We start from the raw sequence: 17,713 nt of genomic DNA, 5'->3' as shown, positions 1-17,713 counted from the left end.
TTTTGGTTCTATTATGTGCTTATAAAAAGTACTAGGCCAGTTTACAGTAAGTAGCTCCTATTAGAACAATCTGGTGTAACACTTTCAAGCTCTTAACCTAAGTAAACATTCAAACACCTCCATTTAGAATCAAGCCTGCAGAGGACTATCATAAAAAAAATTTCTCTAGTGAAATATTTAGTTCATAAAATGCAGAAATATGAAATACTATGCTTTCTGGTCACTTGGAAATAGAAAGCAAACAAATGAGCAGAGAACTTCTTGTGTGTATCTACTTTTTTTTTTTTTTTCAAGTTTACAGGGGCTTCCCTACTGCAAGTTGGTTCACAACTAGCAAAGAGTGCTTTTGCAAATATATATGATACTAAAATAGGACTTTCTTCAGATCAGAGATAAAAGTTTAAAAAAACCCAAACAAACAAACAAAAAAACTCCAACAAAAATGAAACAAATAAAAACCCAAACACACACACACAAAAAACCAAACCACAAAATAAGATTCATATAATCTTTTAATTGCATTGTCATTTCATTGTACCCTCTTCAAACAAAATTGTTTCTTGAAAGACATCCAGTTCCCTTATTCTGGTGCACTATACATGTTATGCAAATAAGAGCTGGGGTGGCATACAAAACAAATGTCATTCTGGCTTTTCAAAACAGTTGAAAGAAGCAGAAATTTAAAACATAGCTGGGAATTTACAGTCACAGAAGAACTTTGCAAATAACTGGTTAAACAAGAAACACAGACTCAATGAGGGAAGGGAAGCTGGGAAAGAAGAGGGGACAACAAATTTCCAGTTTGAGGCTGAAGAAAGAAAATCCCTAACAACTGTACAGAAGTATCAACAAGCTCAGTATTTACATTCTGAGCATTACCAATGTTATAGATAAGCAATGTACTAAAAAAAATAACTTAAAAAAAGCTATACAAAATGTACTTATAAATATTATATCTTTGAAACTAGTTATGTAGTGTAGGCTAAAAAAATGTTCACAGTTACTCTGGAGAGAGCTGTATATATATATATATATATTGCACAGTAAAAAAGTTCATTCAGTATACCATGTGTAAACAATTTTTATCTTTGGCAATTTCAGGACTTAGAGGAGTATTTGCTGTGAGCAAAAGCACTTGGGTACAAGGCACATCAAAAGCTGTTAAAGCTGCAAGATAAATCCTTTTTCCAGTTAGCTCTGTCATTCTCTTTAAAAAACCAAAACATTTACCTATCAATTCAGAACAACACATTCTGCAAGTATAACTCAGAGAGGTCTGGTGACAAAGACATCAGCTGTTCTTGGCTGTTATTCTACAGTAACTGATTTGGCCAAATTTCTTGGAAAGTCCACCTAGAATGAAGAGACAAGCTTTCAGTATGACAGAGTAATACGACATTCTGCATTTGACAGTTCATTTAGTGTGCTTTTTCAGACTTCCTAATGAGTTCTGCTTTATTCTAGACACATTAACACACACACACCAGGCTATAGAGCTGCAGATAATGACTTGCAGCTGAATTCATCTGTGCTTCCAAAACCCTCCTAACAAATATATATTTGGGTACATTTCCAAAACAGCCATCATTACCAAACTGACACACTGACACATCAACAAACCAAGCTGTACAAAGCACTGACCTATTTTAAGTTAAAGTACAATATCACATTTCAAGATTAGGTTCTCTGAAAAAGTCCCATTTGCACTGTTAACTAATGAGGCTAAGCAAAAGAGCTTTATAATTTTTTTTAGAAGGACACTAATTAAAAAATACAAAACTGAAGAATTGGCACTGAAATGCCACCTCTATAATCACACTCTCTATGAGATTCACTGGGTATTTTCGTAGCTAGTGAATCTTAGATATGCCATATAACTGGGTCTCTCACTTCACACTGGTAGGAGGAAGCTCAAAACTGCACTAAAAGGAGTGTTAAATATAGAAAACACTTACATCATATCCTCTGAGAACAGCCAGGTGGAATGAAAGCAACTGAAGAGGAATGACACTCAACACTCCTTGAAGGCAGTCAACTGTATGAGGCAGCTCAATGGTTTTGTAGGCAAATTTTGAGCTTTCGGTGTCTTCTTTAGAGCACAGAATGATTGGACGACCCTGAAAATAAAATTTTACATCGTTAAGCAAAGAGCTAGCCTAGAACTGCTTTGAAATACTGTTCACAGCATGCCTGTATGTGTTTGAAGACACTCCAAGCTGCTAACAAAGGCAATGCCAGACTTGCGTAATGGCTCTTGACTTTCACTATATTGTAAGATCTGAATGTTTTCACCCTGTAGAGTTTTAACATTATTCCATTTGCTTCAAAACAGAAAAACCCCCAAACAAACAAACAAGCCATATGAAAGCAGCTTTCACTGCTGATGTTAACCTGTAATAAGGTGCTGCAGATGCAGCACCTTATTCATAACTTAACAATTACATCCCTTTCCAGGTGTGCAGTCAGCAGCAATGCAGTGTGTACAATCTCTTTTCCTAAGACACAGTAGGAGTTAATTAGTTAAACACCGTACCTGCCGAGCAGTGACCTGTTGCAGAGCATTCTGGCACTTGGTGAAACAAGGATCCTTCATGATCACCATGATAACAGGCATTTGTTTATCTATTAGGGCTAAGGGCCCATGTTTCAGCTCACCAGCCAGGATACCTTCCGAGTGCATATAGGTGATTTCTTTTATTTTCTTAAAAAAAAGGAAATTCCTCAAGTAAGTACTAAATCAGCTAAAAAAAAACAGCCACAAGAAGCAAAACACCAAGGCTGTACCTCTGCCACTTAAATACATGTACCCAGTATCAAGTATTAGTGAAAACACACAGGTGGCTGCTGGGATTTACAGCAGGCTGTGGGCAGCAGCAGAGCTCGCCCATGCACATGTAGTAACAACAGGAACTTTAGGAACCAAACACCCAGCACAACCTTGGTTACTGCAGTCTACTTTTAACACAAACTCCTCTGAGAGATGGATATGTGTCCATTTTACCGCAATGTTCATAACATAATTCATGACTTTCCTCCATGAGCATCTCTTCTCGACATCAGCACACTGTGTTTCTGATGCTGTTTTCAAATGGGTAAGCAACTTAAATTCTTGGTTTCTTGTTTTTAAATAGACTCATTAAATACTGTGTTTATTATGTGAAAGAAACAGGAAACTAGTATCATATCCAGGTTCCCCTTATGTACATGTTTAATTAAATAGTCGTAGTTACAGACAGCAGTTCTACTGCAGAAGAATTAAATTGTAATGGAATACTATAAATAAACTATCTTGCAGAAATTAAAAAAAATATTTTAAATAATGTTAAACAATATTGAGAAGTTCCTACCAAAGCTCCTTCCAGACAAGTGGCGTAATTATACCCACGACCCATAACCAGCAATGACCTTTGTTTGTACAGCTCAAGAGCCAAATCATGTATCTTCTCATCCAAGGACAAGACTTCTTTAATCATTTCTATGGAGGCACAGAAAAAAAAAACAACAATTTTTTTAACTGGAAAAAATAGTCTGCTTGTAGCAGAATGTTCTAATTATCTAATAGAATAAATACACTTAATACAATTCAGCCACTAACTTAGCAACTTTGACTGGAGTTTAAGGATATTTTCTCCAGCCTTACTTATAGTAATAAATTTAAAGTAACTATTGGTTTAAGCAGTGGTCACACATCTCCATTTGAATTTCTAAGGGAAGTTGTGAAACATCCATTTAAAAGTCCCCTTGAATTAGTTTCCTTCCCTCTATCCTAATTTAAAGTGGGAAGCTTTAAAAATTTCAAACTATGAATTTAGGAGATAAGGTAATATTTCTCATATGAAACTACCTTACTGTAATTAGAAAACCCAACCTGTGAAAATTCTGATCTTCCTGCCAAGTTTCTTGGAAGGGCACTGGTAAAATTGGCAAATAGTGCAGAAACAACCAGTCCATTTTTCTCGTATTGTCTGCCTTTAAGTTTGAGGGGGACAGTGAAACTTAAATGAGAAAAAAATATCCCTGAGTGGTATTTTACAGTGCCAACGTCCCCTATGCTTCCTCAAACCCAAAACATCAATATACCTGGCAATGATTTTAGTCCACTAATGATTTCCTGTCTCCTTTTCTGCAAGGAAATCCTGTCTTCAGACATCATTAGGCCAAACATTACAAGAGACACAAATTGGCTGGTGTAAGCCTGCAGAAAAACCAGAAACATTTAGCAGCTAATTCTGCAAAGAGTGAATATGATCTCAGTTTGAAGTGCTGCAATTAAAATTTGAATTGTATTCCACAGGGCTGAAGGGTGAAAGTCAAACACTCAACAGCAATTACCTTTGTGCTTGCCACACCTATCTCAGGCCCTGCATTGATGTGCACACCACAGTCAGTCTCCCTGGATATTGAACTTCCAACTGTGTTTGTGATGCCAACTGTCAGAGCACGGCGTTCTTTACAGTACCGCAGGGCCATGAGTGTATCTGCAGTTTCACCTGGAAAACATCCACACCTTGACTTCAGGATGGCAGAGGATAATAATGATTCCTGAAAAGCATCAAATTCTACACAAGCGTGTTCTAAATATCCATACCCATACTGACATGATGCAGAGTGCAATGGGAAGCAATCTTAGAGCACTCACACAACAGCAAACACAGCTCACCTGACTGGCTTATAAAAAAGCACACATCATCCCTGAATACAGGTGTGTTTCTATCCAGGAAATCACTGGCAAGTTCCACCATCACTGGTAATTCAGTTAATTCTTCCAGGACTTGTCGAGTCTGTATTCAAGCAGAACACAGTGTTTGTTAATATTGCCACCCACTAACATTTGGACATTTTACAAGTCAGAAAAAATCTAAGTTGATTCTTATTAGAAAAGCTGGTAATTACAGCTCACCAGAGCTTTAAAAAAAACACGACGGAAAAAGTTAACTTCTAGCATGGTAATTAATGGCATTGGAGCATTAATAAAGAATGTGGCACTAAGGAAAGCCAGATAAAAGTGTGAGACCCCTCAATGAAAAAGTCTGAGACAGAAGAAAAAGCAGATGGAAAGATGTTGTCTGAAACCACAGCAATGAGTTATAAGTGCATTTCAGCCAAGGCTGGGAACATACAGCCACTGCAGCGTGGTAACTGGTCCCACAGCCAATAATGATCAGTCTTCGGCATCTTCTGATTTCTTTCAAATGATCCTTCAGCCCCCCCAGCAGAACTGCAAACAAATAAATACACATATATCAATGGTGGTTTTCATTTTCTAGATAGCATATTTACAAATTTCAAACTTTGTGCAGTTTGAAGGGCTGTTCTTCATTACCTGTGCTGCTCTCAAAATTCACCCTGCCTCTCATTGTGTTGACAACTGATTCTGGTTGTTCAAAAATTTCCTTTTGCATGAAGGCACTGAAGTTACCTGTTTACAAAAATATGACATGGCAATGCTTAGGCTTGTTATTTTAAGTCTATTCCAGTTACAAAGAGAACTTTTAAGATTAACTCAACTGTGTTAGCCTAAATAAAAGCTTAGAATAGGCAAGAGGAAAAGAGAGATGGGTAGGTCACTCTATTTGCTTGGTTCCATTTCCAAGTATTGACAAGGTAAATAAATTCCTTCATAAGGAAATATCTGTGTTCCCCTTCAATTCTTAATTTACAGTCAAACTTTGCAATCAACTACAACATGTTAACATTAGTTACTTTTTCACTAGATACTGAAATGAATAGAAGTATCTATGACTTTTCCAAGGCTAAATATAGTTAGAGTCCCAGACTGCCCATTCTCTCTTGGTCTCAAAACTTGGAATTGTCAGCTCCAGTACAAACAGCCTGAATAAAAGGTAATTGTTACAACAAATGAGCAGTTTTCTGCCTCATCCACTACACAAACAGTAAGCATCCATCTTTGAAGATACTCATTTACAGATGTTTCAACCCACCCTTCATGATTTGCTGTAATTCCATCTGCAGGGTCTGGATGGCCCGGGAAGGATCATCACTAGCTGAACGCTTCAGGCGGTGAATCGAGAGCTTCCCATCAGTTACAGCTGCAATGTCATCATCTTCTAAGAAAATCACTCTGTTGGTGTGCTCAATGATAGCACTATAGGGAAAAAAACAGAAGACAAACCTGACACGTCAGAGCTGGTAATAGCAAAGCAATTAAATATGCCACAAGAGCACTTGCAGCCCTGCTCCTGTCTTCATTTTGGACATAACTGCAGACAGAGCCATCCTAAAGGCAATGGCTCCATCTGCTGCTCCTCCTGCACTCTCACAGCAACCCACAGCAGGAGGCTCAGGAATCACTGCATCCATTCCTGCTGGTCTGAAGCTGCCTCCTGGTGTCCTTGATGGATCCTGCTAAGGTCACACTTTTGTTTCCAAGATAAGTGTGTGCCTGATGTCAGGTTCCTGCCCAGCTTGGAACCACACCACTATTCTCCTCCTCTAATACGTGAATTGAAAACATCACAACCCCAAGAAACCTCAAATCTGCCCAAATGCTCAGCTGATGAGTGTCCATTTGTACCCAAATTACTTTCCTACACTGGATGGATTTCATGCAGAGGTCAGCAACTGACAGATATTGCACTTGAGAAAGTTTGTCAGCAGCATTTGAACTGCATTTTTCAAACACCTGAGCCTGGGGTTACCTGGATTAAAAGCTCTTCTTTCAAAAAGCCATTATACAAGAGCAAGGCAACTTAGATTTCCAGAACTAGCACACTTTTAAACAAAAAACCCAGTATTTTCAGCAAAGCTGAAGCGCTGTTAGTACCTTGCATCTGAAGCAAAGAAGAATTCTACTGCTTTATCCCCGACAGCATGAAGGCAGGTTGAGCTGTCCAGTCTTTTCATCTGGGAGTTGCAGATGTTCTTCACATTCTCAATGTTGCCTGTTAAAGAAATGGGGACATTCTAAATGCTAAACCAGTTCTGTTCAAGTTAAGATTACAGAGTAAACAGGTTTAGGGTATTACAGTTACAGAGGTAGGTTGGGGCATGGGACTTTCACATGAACTACACATTCAGCAGTACAAAAACATCCCCAGCCAAGAAGCTATTTGGGGCATCAGCTGGTAGTTTTATGGTACAAAAAGCAATTAACCTAAATTCTAATCATAAAGTAACCGTAATTTTAGTTCTTAAAAATATTGGGTTTTGATTTATCAACTTACATGTTCTATACAAAACTGGAATCTGTTCTGTGGAGAGCTTGTACTTGCTCCTAACCCCAATGAGCAAAGGACTCCCTCTCCTATAGAAAGGAAAACACTCAAGTTTATAAAAAGAAATGTGCATACAAAGAAGTTACCAGACATTGGTGAAGCTGAAGAGACAATATCCCATCTAGCTTCTTAAACAGGAAGAGCCTCCTTCAACCTTGATCTTAAGGCCATTACATTTCAGGTGTTATATAAACTTGGTTCTTCTGCAAGTTTCACCAAATATTATTATATAAGGAATTACCATGTGTGTTGGTGATTCTTTACCCATAAACTACATCCAGGTAGAGGAAAATGTATATGAAAAAGCTGTTTTCTTTCAAGTTATCAGAAAACAGCTTAGTATGGGGACCAATTTGAACCAAAGCTTACTTTGCCTCTAAAGTGAGAAAACAACAAGCTCCCATGCTTTTTAGAATTGAAATACTATTACACTGTTTAGCCTTTCAAACTCAGAAACATCAACCATTCCTACTGCACGACTGAAACTGTGAAATATTAAGACCATTTCTTAATTATATGGGTTAGATGTCACTGAAGACCTCACTAAAAAAAAAAAAAAAAAATCACATGAATAAAAGAACAAGTCACACTCAGATTACAAGATTAGCTTCTCTTAAATCCCTCAGCCCTAAAAACCTAAACCTGAACCACATATAGAATAGTTAATTTCAGAAGATGTTCTCCATTTGGAGTGATGGTACAGCTGGTTTTTTTCAAAATTTTAATGTAGTCTTATTTTAGACCACCGAAGCAATGGGCTCTTGGGCTCTAATATAAAACAGTCTTTATTCCCATCACTTGCTATTTTAATCACTTGCTATGTCACTTGCTATTTTAATATCTTTACATTTCCTGAAAGTTGTTTTTCAAGTCATAAATAAAAGTAGAACTTACACCAAAAGACACCATAAATGCTATGACAGCTACAGAACACTATTTGTATAACCTGTTATTATGATGGTATTTCAGCCAACATGAATATACTTATCTCAGTCTTTACTCAATGGGAACTAAAACTGAACACTATTCCTTCCCTCTCCCCTTTGTGATACAGGAAAAATGTTACCATGCACTTAATACAAATTTAGAAACACTAGATACAGTGAGATTCTTTATTGACTCACTGATTTTGGTTAATTAAGCACTTTAAACATGAATATTTTAGTATCTTTAAGAGAGGCTGCCTTTTTTTTTTTTTTTTTTTTTTTACCTAATAAAAAGCATGCATTATTTATAAAATGGGCTTTCACTAACCTGGTAGCAACAGCTTCACCTGGGTAATGGATGCTCTTGAAAACCAATGCAAAAGCACCTTCCTGGAAACCATGAACACAAAGGAGAAAAAAAAAAAAATTCCTAAACAACTTATCTCAAATAGTTGCATCTCATTAAACTGGGGCCCCTCTCTGAAGAGGCACTGAAGGAACTGCTATCAGGAATCTCTTCCTGGAGGGCAGACTGCACCTTTAAAGGAATTGGCCATGGAGCAGAACAAGCTGACATGCACATTAACGGTGCAACAGCTGAAAGATCAGGAAGTGAGCACTTTAGCCTCTCTTTATAAATAAAAACAATAAACTCTAATGTAAAGGTTATGAAAATGTCAGAATATCAAAATGTCAAAATCAACATGAAGACCGCTAGACATTTACTTTCAGTAAGACTATCAATCAGAATTTGCATGTAGTGCATTACCACGCAGTTTCAACTAAAAACCTGCTTGAACTTTCTAGTTCAAGCAGCAATTTCTCATTAATGTATTTCAAAAACAAAACACACAAAAAATACACAACACCAGGGAAAAAAAAAATAAAAAAAAACCAACAGAAACAACTCTACAGTACTAACACAGCCGCAAACTCCTGGAGGAGGATTCCCAAAGCAGGAGCCAAGCCAAGCCTCCCACCCTGCCAGCAGGACAGAGATGGTGACATTCCCTCCTCTCCCAGGGCTCCACTCAGGGCACTCTGCCCCTGTTCTGGGGTCAGGTGAAGCCTCCCTTCCCCTCAGCTCTGTGGCTGCTCCCTCTTCACCCACACAGGCCTTGACCTGGTGGATTCCAGCCCTGCTCCAAGGAATCCTACAGAGCTGCTTTAAAGAGGAGATGGGGAGGTGAAAGCAGTGTTAGAAACTGCAGGAAGGGGAGGGAAAACATCTGCCCGGAGACTGGGGGAGGAAACAAAGCCAGCTTTCTCCAAGTTTGCAGTGCATCTATCAAAGTTTTTAAGCCTTCACATTCTGAGTAACAGTAGATTCCCACTTCACAGTTTGGAAACTAGTCCAGCTTGTTAGATCTATTTCCAAATAGGAGAGCCAAGGCATTGGCCAAACTTGAATCACAGCAGTGTTTCAACACGATCAGAATAACCTTTAGGAACACACTGCCATTTATGAGAGACTTTAATCCCCAGAGGCTCCTATTACTTTTTTTAATTAAACTGCTTCATTAAAAAGCTGTGCTTTTTGCTAAAAAAAAAAAAAAAAATACCAAGACCAAAAAAACCCAAACTCAACAGACAAAACCTGCTGCTAGTGCAGTTTAAAGATTTAACAGTGAAAAGCCTTTGAAGTCTCCAAAATTTTAATCTCATTTCTTGGTCTATTAAGCATTATTTAGAAGCCTAAACGTGTTATTTGCACCATCTTCTAAGAACTCCTGCAGAGGATCTAAATGCACAAGGCAGAATGCTAAGGAGCCCCACAAACATCTTACACTGTTGTACAGGGAAAAAAAGAAGTAATTTCCCACTTACCAACTGTTGAATAACTCTCTCTACCAAGGCTGAAAAACTGGTGTCTTCACTCTCTCTGTTGTCATACATGTATTTGATCAATTTGGGGATTGTTTCTGTGTCTGTTTCAGATTCAAATTCATATCCTTTGCTCTCCTGAAATATATAGAAGAGTAAAAATTGTGTCCATCCTCAGGCAAGAAACACTGAAGAGCCTCTCAGCTGCCTCCCACCACAAACTGCAGTCAGAGCTCGGAGCACTACATTGGACCAGTGCATATAAATCACTATAGATAAAATATAAGGATTAATCATGTCATAGATGCTCTTTGGGAAATACTGGAATGAGACACATAGTAAGATTTGTTTAGAATCTGTCAATGCACCAAGAGACAGGAGGGAGCCCACTCCACACAGCCTCTAAGAGAATCTCAGCACAAACTGCTACTCGACTCATAAACACTTTGCATTTAGGATTACAGGAACATATTGCACTCCACCAGCTCCTAAGTATTAGGCAGACTCTTTCACACAGCTTTTTTTTATAGATGATATCAAGAAACTTGAATTCATGATCCACCAAAGTCATGAAAGATCTGTTGATAGTTTGGGGGAGTATTAACTTTCTAGTTTTAGAATTGAGTTGCCACAGACTCACCAGGAATTTTCTCAGGTCCTTATAGTTTGTGATGATTCCATTATGGATGACAACAAATTCTAAGAGGAAAAAAAAAAAAGGTTTTATATATATATATATATATATATATATATATATATATATTTTCATGAAAAAAAATATATTTAATGCAGAACACAAAATTACAAGGCAGAAAAAAACTTAGAACTACACTTGAAGCCATCTGCTATAGCTTTCACACCTACAGATTATCACAACATGGACAACTGAAAGCAGAAGCTTACAATTATTGAGAGAGTTCTAAACTACACCTAATAGAGTACCAAGCCATCTCAAATAAAGAATGATATGAAATCTCCCTTTTCTGGACCAGGCAATATTTACACATTCATATTTTCAGTCTCACCTTTCAAAACAAGAATGTCGTACTTCGATTAACTTGCAATTTTCAAAGGACACATCTCATTAATTTTTAGTGTTACCTTAGCCTGAGAAGAGGCTATTTCATTTTAAAAGTGTCTGGGCTAAATGGAATGGCAACAGCTAGGCCTAGTATAAAAAATTGATACCATAACAACAGTAAGAACATATGTGCTCTGTGGATTGAATAATTTCAGATTCATGCGGTTCAGGTGCTGCAGAGATTACGTACCATTCCTTTTATCTGATCTCTGAGGGTGACTGTTTATTGCACTTGGTACTCCGTGGGTCGCCCAGCGAGTGTGAGCAATTCCAAAATGTGTTTCAAAATCTGTTTTTGAATCCAGGTCATCTTGTTCTGAACAGGAGAAATTCAGTTTAGTGAATAATTAATATTGCCTCTCTCCCTCTTTCTCACATACAATTAGTAAAACACAAAGACAATTCCTTCAGCCAAAAATCTAAAAGCTATCTTCTGAGGTTTTTTTAAAGCATTTGCTTTCTTGACATTACGCTTCAGAAAGTTCAGGCAACTGTGATTAAAACCTTGTTTGCCCAGCCATGAGCATTTTTAGCCAATACTAAGAGCCAGGCTAACAGACCCCATTACTACAAATTATAATGTAAATGTATTAAAGCACAACTTCAGCCTTTCACAGATGGAAGCACTGCATAAAGAAGATTGTGATGACAGCCAGCTGCTTAAATGGTCGTAAATTCTGTCAGTGTGCATGTTTCAGCATTTCAGCCATGCAACACAGAAATCACATGAGTAAAGTACCAAAGGAGCCCAGGTTTTGAACAAAGGAACAACCAGAAGAAGGGAGTATAGGCTGGCAATTTCACAGTGCTAGATCTGAAGGTCAGCTTGCTTTTTAAGTGCTGATTTGAGGGGCGCAAAAGATTTCACTGCTTGGATTTCCCAATGCAGTTATTGCTGATGCAAAATCTTAACTGCAATTTTATGGTCTGAATTTCTTCTGAGATGCAGATGGTATCTGACTGGGAGGCCAAAGTAAAGGGGTCATTTTTAACACTTACTGTACAACTCCTCTTCCAGGGCCTTTACTTTTCCTCTTTTCTTAACAAGTTTGATGAATCTTTCTTTATCTTCATTGTTATTTCCATCAATTGCCACTCCTAAAGCACAGGACACATTCATAAGTGTTATTTAAAGCATGAAATACACTAGAATGGGGAAAAGGCTGAGAAAATACACACAGGCACACACACCACCAAAATGAGTATTTTTAAATTATCCTTTAAAGGGATATATTTGAAGTCTGTTGGTAGACCTGTGTGTGTTCAAATGAAACTACATCAAGCCTATATCCACTGCAGAGATTCAAACATACATGAGCCATCTCCAGTCGTATTTGACAACAGACTGAAATATTTTTCCTGATGAAATGAGTCAGCTCAAATTTAAGACAAATTTAGTCTTCCCCATCCTTCCCTAGGATTCACATACACAAAAAAGGCTGAGGCACAAACTACCTGGCCCTGTATAGAGATCTTCCACACCCTGTTTGTTTTGCTTACGTGTACTAACCTCAACCATCTAATTACAGAGCTAAACACTCAATTTTAAGTCCGGAGGAAAGCTGTAGCACTCCAAGAATCAAGCTAATTAGTTCTGATCTGTTAATTTGTAGAATAAAGAAAGAAAAATCCAAGAGGCCAGACACTGAAAGTACCCAAAAAAGTCACGGAGTGAGCTATTGGTTGCTAAAATAAATTCGTTGAGTTGGTTAGCATACCTGCAGAGTCATATCCCCTGTATTCCAGTCTCTGTAATCCTTTTATCAGGGTTTCATATATTTCCTTCCTAGTGCGAGGCACTCTGTAGTTTAGATAAGCAAAAATTCCTGTTTAAAGAGAAAGAGGGAAGGAGGGGGGAAAAGAAGCAGAGGGGTTATTTTAAAAATTTGCATCGCTTCAGACTCAATTTAAAACTCTTTAAAACTAGTACCAGGGAGAAGTCCTAGGGGCATCCAACCTCTCATTTAGTACAAATCTTTCTGATGCATTTTTAAATGGAAAGAATTTAAATACCATCAAGGACTCAGAAGTCTCATTTCAACACACAACACATAAATTTTACCGGCGAGTTTCACTCTCCTCACGTGGCCCACCAAGAGTTAAACAGTTCGGAGAGGTTAAAAAAACTCTACTCTTCACGCAAACCACAGCTGAAAATGGGAACACTGTGATCTATTTCATATCCAGGCATTCAAAGAAGGAATATATTCACCAGTACTAACACAAGGAGACTTTTGTAATCCAAGTCACGGCCTTAAATACCCATGGGTAGGTGCGAGGCACAGCATCTATTTCTGAAAGGCTCCGGCTTAATCCTGCATGCAACAGTCACTCCAGCAGAAAGAGAAAGGAGAGGAAAACATGAGCAAAGGGCAGAAGTCAACAGGGTAGGGCGACAAAGGAAAGAAACAGAAGGTACAAAACAGGGTCACCCAAACCACAAGCGCTGCCCGTGCGCTGCCCCGGCACAATCCCGCCTGCCAACCCCAGGCGGGCACAAAGGCGCTTCACCTGCGAGGGGAAACACCGCGTTCCTTTTCTCTGCCTGCTGCTCTTCCTGGGACTCCGGAGTTTAAAAGGACACATTAGGCCCTTTTATTAACTCTTGCAACCCTAACAAAACAGAAACAACTAATTTCACTGTTTCAATGGTTTCTCCAAGCAAAAAGTCAGGACTGGAGGGAAAATAAACCCACCAGACTTTAAGAGCTCCACGGATAAGCAGTCCAGACAAGTGTTTTAGATAGAGAGAGCCTTTGTTTGAAATGTAACACCCTCTTCCCCTTCAATTAAGGCTTTTGAACTGTAAATGGCCTTAGTAAAGAAGCTGTTGTAATGATTCACCAATAAATCTCCCTTATAATATTACTGTGAATTTGGTTACTCCGCTGGTTTATAAGACATTAATACTGTTGATTTGACAGTGAGACAAACAGTATTACATTTGCCTCTGAATTTATTTTGGAAAGATTAAAGGGTGGATATTACTTTTCTGCTTCAGAAGTGAGATTTACGAGGAGCTCAGCCTAATTATTTGCTAGCGCATCCAACATTAACGGAGACATTAAGACAATTCTTGCATTTAAGGAGGTATTTGGGAATTTGAACTGCTTAATACTGTTCTTCACGGATGCTTTGAAAAATAATGCCTCTGGTTATAAGCAGTCACTTTAGACTGAGAGCCTGTTGATCATTTTTCCAGACAGATATTTACCGTTCTCTGGCACTAACCACGAACCTCAAGAGCAGCATTCTTCAATTTCTTCAATACAAATTTCTCAACATCATTCCAAAACATTGCCACACACCTCATTTCAGATCCAGCTCTACTTTCTAGGCCAGATTTCACAATGAGTTTAAGCCTCAACATCCTTGTATGTTCCATGTGGCATCTCTCACTACACAGAGCTCCAGGAAGAACCTTCCTCTGGGACCATCCTTACAATGCTACCAGTGTGCTGCAACTGTTAAAAAGATCCTTGTTTCCAGGGAATTGGAGCTGCACCTCCACACACGTGCACTAGAAGAGATGCAGAAGTCACCAGAGGCCATCTAAAATGAAAACAATAGCTGCAACCTAACTTCAAAGAACATGCTACAAACTCTTCCAGTTAAGGGAAATAAATCTAACCCTAAGCACTGAGAGTAACACTTTCTCTAATATGTTTCTGTTTCATGATTTATTCACTCACATATTTTTTTCCCTCCTCAGTCATCTTTTTGGCCAGATTTAAAGCACATTACTCAACTCATGTAGAAACAGCTTCTGATAAAGACTCCTTATATCTTAATTCTCTTTGGAAGCACACCAGTATGACTGAATCTCAGTTGAATCATACTTGATAAGAGTTCTGTGATGCTAACAAATTCCTCTATGATGGCCTCCCCAAGGTATCAGATGCCATTTCCAGATCTTGCTTCCCTAAGAAGACTCAAAAACGTAAAATACAGGAAAAGCCCCCAAGAAGTGTTTTACTGGGACGTCGCTCTCTTGATCTGAATGTTAAATCTAATTTATAACTTTCCATAATCACAGTTTGCTTAGAAGGATGAACTAGGTCAGTCATGTATGGCCTACCTTTAGAAGCAGATACTAAAAACAGAAAGGTGCTAAAACATTACTAAAACCAGCTTCAATCACGTGCAGACACTGAAAGCAAGGCTCTTGCTTTACATGCATATCGAGACTTTAGAGCTTCCCTTTTCAGGATTTACCAGCAGAGCATCGAAAGGAGGAAAAGTAAATTGAGTATTTTTTGTGGGAAAATTCCACAAGAACTCTTGCAATTTCAAGACTTCACCAAAATGAAGAAGGGGGCAGCCTATACTTGAAGTTTGAACAAAATTATTTACTTCTTGAAAAATAAAAGGATACCTCTGTTGGGGTAAACACATTTTTGATGCCAGAAACTTAGCTTTGAAAATGTCTCAACTTCATATCCTGATGAAACTAACTTTGATTTAAAAGAGGTCATCAGTTTAAGTGCATTTTGACTATTTTTAAACCCTGAATATTTTAGCTTGAGTAGTTTTGCTATACTGTCTTACATGTGAGAATGATAACATCTCAGCTTTGCTTCCTTACGAGCATGTTTATATAGCAGTATTTATGACCTATATATTTTCAAAACAAAAACCAAGGGCTATAAATCTTCACGTGCTACCTGAAGCCAAAGAAAACACAACAGGGTTTATTATCAGCACTTAAACCTGGAAAGGCATGAAAAAATAAAAACAACAACAAAAAAGTAATTTTGAAACTGCTGGTTGCAGTCTCAAGAACTCCTACACTCCCCACAGAGATTAGCATTGCGGGCTGGAGGATATCTTTCATGAAAACAAATGTAAGATAAAAGCTCTCTAAATGCTGATGGGAAAAAAACCTAACTCTACTCTCGCTTACCCTTCATGAACCGCTGCTCTTTGCCATTTCATACTGAGTCACTCGCTCCACCCCAAGCTGGACGTTTCACCGAACTCCTTGAACACTGTTAACACCGTCACTTCCCAGTCAATACACAGCCCAGACACGCAAAGTTTCTGATATTACCAATACGTGTCTCAGGGCTTCCCGTGAATATTCGAGGGTGGCTCAGGCCCTGAGCCAGGTCTCTCACCTGGAGGGGTTTTGTTTAGAAGGCATCGGGTTTGTCTCATTGATAGTGATCTGTCACGTAGGAGCTCAAACAATAGGAGCTGAAACAATATCACCTCGTGATTCCATTCAAGTGAAAGAGGATTCCTGAGCTCCTTGCTCTTTCTGAGGTTACAATTAAAAAGGATGTGGGGGCAAGGAAAAGGTACCTAATTCAGAAAGTACAGTTTTGGGAGCAGTAACTCAACTCACTTTCAGTCTGCGTCCCACAAAAGAGGTTTTGTTGATGACGACTAAGAAGTACAAGTGCAAATTTTTCTACTTTCATCAGACCTGAGAAGAGATGTCAGGGACAGATGGGCAAAATTCCACTAAACTTTCCTCCATAACTAAATACAATCGCATTAGCAGCTTCTGAACCCGCACCTTGATTTCAATCTCATCCAAAGTATATCTAAGCAATTGCGTACACCCAGCAGGAATTATCTTTACCGTCTCATCTTTATTAAATAAAATGAGGTGCATAAACTCACACAGCTAAGGATTAAGCTCCTTCACTGCCTTTGTTTGAAAACCACAAACTCTCCCTTATCGCCGCAGTTCGGAAGTGAGTCACGATTAATCAATCCCTAGTCCCGCATTAGGAAAGACGGAGCCCAGCGCATCCCGTGCATCAGAGGCAGCGGGACCGTGAGCAAAGGTGAACCACGCACCCCGGACACCCCTGGGGCAGCCGGGCGGTGAGAACGGGACGATTTCCATCCCAAGACCCGGGGACACGCCGCCAGGAACGGCGGGGCTCGGGGACGGAGGAACGGAACGGCGATCGCCGCTCCTTGGGAGAAGGAGAGGGCGGAGGGGCTTCACCTTCACCTGCCAGGCGCTCGCTGTCCCTCCCAGCCCCCAAATGGATGCAGCGGGGCCAGTCCCGAGCGAACCCGCAGCCGCGACGCCGCTGGGCTCGGGGACAAAGCGGCCCTTGTCCCTCGCTGGCCGGGCTCAGCCCGCCGTCCGTCACTCACCGCACATGATGGCAGCTCACGGTCCCTCCTGCTCCCGGCAAACGCCGGCCCGGCCCCGCCGCCCGCGGCTCTTATAGCTCCGGTTCTAGGGCCGGGCCGGGCCGGGCCTGCCTCCCCCCGCCCCCTGCCCGGGGCCCCGCGGGGCAGAGCCCGGCCGGGGGCAGAGCCCCAGAGCCAGGCATGGGCAGAGCCCGGCCGGGGGCAGAGCCCGGCGAGCGACAGAGCCTGGCCATGGGCAGAGCCCGGCCGGGGGCAGAGCCCGGCCATCGACAGAGCCTGGCCATGGGCAGAGCCCGGCAATGGGCAGAGCCCGGCGAGCGACAGAGCCTGGCCATGGGCAGAGCCCGGCCGGGGGCAGAGCCCGGCGAGCGACAGAGCCTGGCCATGGGCAGAGCCCGGCGATCGACAGAGCCTGGCCATGGGCAGAGCCCGGCCGGGGGCAGAGCCCGGCGATCGACAGAGCCTGGCCATGGGCAGAGCCCGGCCGGGGGCAGAGCCCGGCGAGCGACAGAGCCTGGCCGTGGGCAGAG

The 17,713-nt window shown here is 40.3% G+C and overlaps 1 protein-coding gene across 1 annotated transcript; it reads right to left on the bottom strand.

Moving 5' to 3' along the window:
* Window positions 1–494: 494 nt before the first annotated feature.
* On the bottom strand, window positions 495–17,281 carry GFPT2 (glutamine-fructose-6-phosphate transaminase 2). The gene is made up of 19 exons (XM_040078501.1): window positions 17,184–17,281; window positions 12,785–12,892; window positions 12,066–12,164; window positions 11,257–11,382; window positions 10,626–10,684; window positions 9,989–10,123; window positions 8,490–8,551; window positions 7,185–7,264; window positions 6,785–6,902; window positions 5,943–6,106; window positions 5,324–5,419; window positions 5,121–5,218; window positions 4,661–4,781; window positions 4,333–4,490; window positions 4,081–4,195; window positions 3,348–3,475; window positions 2,534–2,701; window positions 1,956–2,117; window positions 495–1,353 (listed from the first exon to the last, which is right to left on the bottom strand). Exons 1-19 carry the CDS (start codon window positions 17,188–17,190, stop codon window positions 1,309–1,311), a joined length of 2,049 nt encoding a protein of 682 aa, XP_039934435.1. The 5' UTR covers window positions 17,191–17,281; the 3' UTR covers window positions 495–1,308.
* Between the last annotated feature and the right edge of the window lie 432 nt (window positions 17,282–17,713).

This window comes from Hirundo rustica, chromosome 14 (genome assembly GCF_015227805.2).
Source record: "Hirundo rustica isolate bHirRus1 chromosome 14, bHirRus1.pri.v3, whole genome shotgun sequence".
NCBI classification, from domain to species: Eukaryota; Metazoa; Chordata; class Aves; order Passeriformes; family Hirundinidae; genus Hirundo; species Hirundo rustica.
Note: the sequence above shows the minus strand (reverse complement) of the source record. Positions and strands in the feature narration are given on the sequence as shown.

Bases quoted from the DNA above. Each gene is read 5' to 3' on its own strand.
- GFPT2 (XM_040078501.1), bottom strand. The intron at 6,903-7,184 runs GTAAGTTGATAA...TTTCTTTAACAG, and splicing joins TCCAGTTTTGTATAGAACAT to GCAACATTGAGAATGTGAAG. The intron at 6,107-6,784 runs GTACTAACAGCG...TTTTCCCTATAG, and splicing joins TTCTTTGCTTCAGATGCAAG to TGCTATCATTGAGCACACCA.